The sequence below is a fragment of the Solanum stenotomum genome, chromosome 7 (assembly GCF_019186545.1).
Source record: "Solanum stenotomum isolate F172 chromosome 7, ASM1918654v1, whole genome shotgun sequence".
Lineage (NCBI taxonomy): Eukaryota > Viridiplantae > Streptophyta > Magnoliopsida > Solanales > Solanaceae > Solanum > Solanum stenotomum.
In genome coordinates, this window is record NC_064288.1 from 17863159 (window position 1) to 17868625 (window position 5467).

General features: G+C 28.7%; 1 protein-coding gene across 1 annotated transcript; it reads right to left on the reverse strand.

The window, feature by feature from the left end:
* Nucleotides 1–3320: 3320 nt before the first annotated feature.
* LOC125869697 (non-specific lipid-transfer protein 1-like) lies at nt 3321–5211 on the reverse strand. Its single transcript, XM_049550151.1, has 2 exons — nt 4868–5211; nt 3321–3330 (listed from the first exon to the last, which is right to left on the reverse strand). The coding sequence occupies exons 1-2, from the start codon at nt 5209–5211 to the stop codon at nt 3321–3323; spliced, it is 354 nt and encodes a 117-aa protein (XP_049406108.1).
* Between the last annotated feature and the right edge of the window lie 256 nt (nt 5212–5467).

The following is a 5467-nucleotide window of genomic DNA, read 5'->3' on the forward strand; positions in this document are numbered from 1 at the left end:
TATTATTATTATTATTATTATTATTATTATTTCTGAAATATGAATTTATATTCCTCTTATAAGGTGGTAAAGAAATATGTGAATGATAGAAAAATATTATTACTTATGGATGTAAAACATAAATTAATTTTGTTTTAATTTTTTTTTTAAGTATAAAAACCTTAAATTAATCAACTTTTTATCATGTTAACAGCTTAAAGGGTATTTCAGACATTTTGATAAAAAAAAGTGTTTACCAGCACTTATTTGCCAAACACATCAACAACTTTTTTTTCAACTGCAGCACTTTCATCCAAACACATAACTACTTATTTTAAAAATAAGTTCCAGCACTTTAAAAAGTTACTTTTTAAAAGTTACTTTTTATAAGTCAATCCAAATGGGCTCTAAAACTCAATATTTTAAACCCTTTTATAGCCCGGTCATCTCAGGCGGCATATATTGACCAAAGTGCATGTGATACATAGTCGAAGTTCTGTAAGCAATTACAAATGTTATTTTTAATTATATGATCATTTTCATAAATGATTAATAATTAAAAAAACATTTTAATTATATGATCATTTTCATAAAAGATTAATTAAAAAAACACAAGAGATCATTGACTATATATTGATGGATACATTTGACAAAAATGTTCTTTCGTGGACATTCGATAAAGTTGAAACTAGAGATAAATATGCTTGCAATAAGAGATACGAATCAAGAGAAACGGAGTTGTACTCATATTATTTTAATAAAATATTTTTATTTCTTCATATTTTTTACTGATTGCAATTTATTTTCAATCACTTTACATTTTATTACAAACAACTATTTTTTGGGTGGCGGAGGAAGGGCCCAGGGAGGAAGCACTGGTCCATAGTACGGAGGAACCATGGTGGGTTCTCCCCGACCTCGTGACCTACCAAAGGGTTGTGACTTGTGATAAATACTTATTTTCTTCTTAAATAATTGAATTTTATTCTTATTACCTTTCATTTTTTAGGTTAATTATTAAAGACAAATTCTAATACGTTTGGTGAAATGAATGGTATCAACAAGTTTCTATTTTTAAAAATTGGTAGCATTTTGTTGTCTCATACCACTCGTTTGTAAATACATGTAATGTGGACATTATTCTTCTATTCAACTATACGTGGACTTTGAAGTCAAGGGCACAATAATGGATTAAGGTTGTTAAATTTTTTATATTTTTTTAGCTGTATGATCCTTTTAATAGGAGATCAATAAAAAATAACACATGAAACTTGTAAATAAAATAGAGAAAAGGGTCTCATATACTCCTCAACTTTACCATTTAGAGCAGATATATCCCTCGTTATGAAAGTGACTCATATATATCCCTATTTAGAGTTGTAAAAAAGGATCGGTCCAGCCCCACCCGGCTCAAGCCTCGCAGGCCAAGGAATTTGAAGGGCTAGGGCAGACCGACCCTTCATTTAGAAGGGCCTGAAAATGCTCAACCCAACCCAACCAAAGAAGGGCCGAGGCCTGGGCGGGTTAGCCCTTCTTTTATTTTTTTCATTTCCAACTTAAAATTCTATAACATCAAGAAAATGAGAAGATTTTCAAATCAAATATGGCAAACAATGATGTTCTTTTAATAATACCAGCAAAAATCTAGTTTAATTAGCATTATATAGATACTAGTTATGCGAGGTGTGATGCATCACAGATACGCGAGCGACATAATAGAGTGGCAGGCGATATGAGAGGGAGGCTAGGGCGTGGAATTTGTCTATGTATCCTAGATACATGTGAATACACTAGGATATAGTGTATCTAGAACAAATTAACCTAATTTTGAGTCCATGTATCCCGAGATACATGTATTTGGACGTACCAAAATCTGGTGAGATTCATAATATTACAATTACATAGCGTTCATTTAAGTAATTTGCTCATATACTAGTGAGATTGTTGTAAGTTACCCTTAAATAAATAGTTTTGACTCATGGGCCGATCTCGACCCGGCTACTATCAAGCCTCAAGGTCCAAGGATTTATATGGATCGGGCTTATAAGCCCTAGTTTTAAATGAGTTTGAAATTTTTTATCCCAATCTTACCCCAATAACGGGTTGGGTTGGGCAGCCCCATGGGCTAAGCCCATTTTGACGGCTCTACACCTACTACTATACAAATGACACACATATATCATTTTCCTCTAACATAAGAGAAAAATTAATTTTCATTTAATTTTTTTTAAGAAAAATATAATCCATATGAGGTATATTTGATCCTCCTCACACACATTTATTTTTTTTACTTTTTCGTTTCGACGATTAATTTAAATTTATTATTTTTATGGTCAAATTTATTTATGTTTCACTCATTTTTTTGTAAAATTTATTACAGATGCCCCCATTTTTTTTTTACAAATACAAAAACTAAATTACAATATAGCAAAAAAAAATAGTTTTAAATTATAATATAGCCACAAAAAAATTAGTTTTAATTTTTTTTTCTTTATACTAAAGAATGAAAAAAAAAAAAAAAAGAATAAGAAACTCAAATAATGATAATCAAAGAAGTAAAAGAATAATAATTTATGTATGAAAAAGATTAAAATATATCTTAAACTTTGCTAAACGGATCATATAACCCCTACATGAATTTTTTTTTAAAAAAATTAAAAGTTAAAAATATAAATTTAAAACTAATATTTCCACTTCTATAAGATGAAAGATATATGTGAGCTCATTTTTTAATGGTGAAGGTATCAAACTTCTACTATCCACAAATAGCTGGTCATAAGAGTTGTTGTCAATTCACTTAAAGCATGTAACTAAATTTAAAACAATAATTTAATATGCTCAATATCAAGTTAGGCCTAATAAAAGTCGCACACTCTAATTTGAATAATCATTTTCTTCAAATTAACTATGTTCAATCACTAAAATAAAGTTGTTTTGACTAATTCGACAACCACAATCAATATAGTATTGAGCTTAGGGTTATCCGGTCAATTGACATGTTTGTTCTTCTCCTTCAACTTTCTCTATTTCTCCTTAGTATGTATTCGTTTTAATTTATTTATCTTATTTTCTTTTTTAGATATTATGTATTTATAAAAATAGTACTAAAATTTAACTTAAAATATTAAAAATTTGGTTAGCTCTCGAATTTTTTGATTGCAGCAATAACTAAAAGCAGCAGGATATATTATATTCAAAATAGATCGAAATGGTACATTATTTCTTACACACAGCTTGTTAAACTATATGACTCTGAACAACATAAAACAACGCTCCATTAGGCAATAGTACTAGTCTTATTTGCTGCATCCTGCTACCATGCATAAGTTACCTCATAAATCTTACTGCACCCTGCAACATTAAAAAAGAACTCAAAAATAAATAAATTAGGAGCATACTTTTTCCGTCCAACAATATTTGTTCATTATATTAAAAAAAGATATCCAAAAATATTTGTCCATTTTATGAAATTAATGGATAAGTTTACACTTAAGGGCCGTTTAGTTACTGATTAGAGTTATGCGGGTATTAGTTATGCAGGTTATGCGGGGTATGCAGGTATTAGTTATGCAGGTTTAGTTATGCAGGTATTAGTTATACAGGGTTTAGTTATGCAGATATTAGTTATGCAGGGTTTAGTTATGCATGTATTAGTTATGCAGGGTTTAGTTACATTGGGTTTAATCATGCAGGTATTAGCTATACAGATATTAATTATGTAGGTATTATTTAGTTATGTAGAGATTACAATACATGAATTATTAACTATTGAATATTAAACTTGTTGTAAATTATTAATATATATTATTTACAAAATAATATACATGCTAATAAAATGTGGAATATATTGAATAATATATAATGCTAATATTTTGATTAGCATATGTATCGTCAAAACATATACAATCAAATTTCTAATATTAAAAAAAAATTATATTTGCATAAATAAATAAAAACGGTAAGTATATAAAAAGAAATGAAAATGGTCTATATATAAAAAGAAATAAAAACAACAAACGTAAATAGGAAAACAGTAAAGTTTCCAATTAAAAAAAATAAAATAAATTAAAAGAAATGAAAATGGTCTATATATAAAAAGAAATAAAAACAACAAACGTATATATGAAAACAATAAAGTTTCCAATTAAAAAAAAAAGAATTAATAGGGTAAATATGTAATTTATCATTTTAATACATGTATAATTAATACATACATAACTTATTCCACCTTCTATCCTACATAACTTTATATATAGATTCCCTCAAAACTTATGTTGGTATTAATTATGTAGGACAACAAAAAATGCAACCAAACACCGTATAAATTAATACATGAATAACTTTTATACAACATTTAAATTCTACCAACCAAACATGGTACAAGTTATATTGACTTTTATACCTAATACAAAACTTCTACCAAACATAGTAAAGCTAATGCAACTTTTAATACATGAATAAGATGTCTCTTATACAGTAACCAAACGATCCCTTAGTTCCTAATTTACTCTTATCATTAATTATGGTCATTTCCCTATTATATTTTCCACGACATTATATATATATATATATATATATATATGAGAGACTGGGTATTTAAGAAATTACTTTGGGTTTGGGTACGAACTTGTAATTTTTAAAAAATATTATGGTCCATTTATGTTATATTAATATTTTTTAAATTGTTCCAGAGTATTTTTGGCTCTTTTCTGAAAAAGACTTTTGAATATTATGGTCTTAAATTAAAGATATACCAAATGTATTAAAATGTTATTTTATCTTTTGGTCTTAAGCATGTCAGGTAAAAAAAAAAGAGAAAAAACATTATTATTTTTCAAAAAAATTAAAACAAACAAATTGAAAGAGAAGAAGTAGGTACGGTACATACGTGGAGCAGTCAATGGAAGGGCTAATTTTATAGGGAAGATTGACACCACATTTGGTAGGGAGAGTAGCAGCAAGATCGAGGTTGATGTTGCTGATGGTTGCAGCAGTAGATTTAATACAATTACACGCCGCTTGACGATCGGGAGTAGTGGCAGCTTCGCCATTGAGGGTCTTAATTCCACTACAGCATGATGTTGGAAGAACACCACCTTCCCTCACGTATTCAATGCATGGAGTCAGCCTCTCAACAACCTGCCCACAAGAGATGATTGCTTCTGCATTGGGAGTTAACATCACACCTACTGCTGCAATGCACATAACCACCAACAATGCTACCTTCACCATTTTTACTATAAAATATGTATATTTATTTGGACTATAAAAGGGTACTTTGTTTTCTTGCTTGGTGTGTGATAAAAGTTGTGAAAGAGCTCTTTATATGGAGTTTGTTACTAAGTACACCCTTTGTTTCTATTTATATGTCACCATTTTAGGTTTTTACGTCGCTTAAGAAACTAGGTATGTTTACTATTGTAACTTTAGGAAAAATTTTTGGCCAGAAAGGTATTTTATATATGTTATTTTACTTTTTAAAACATTT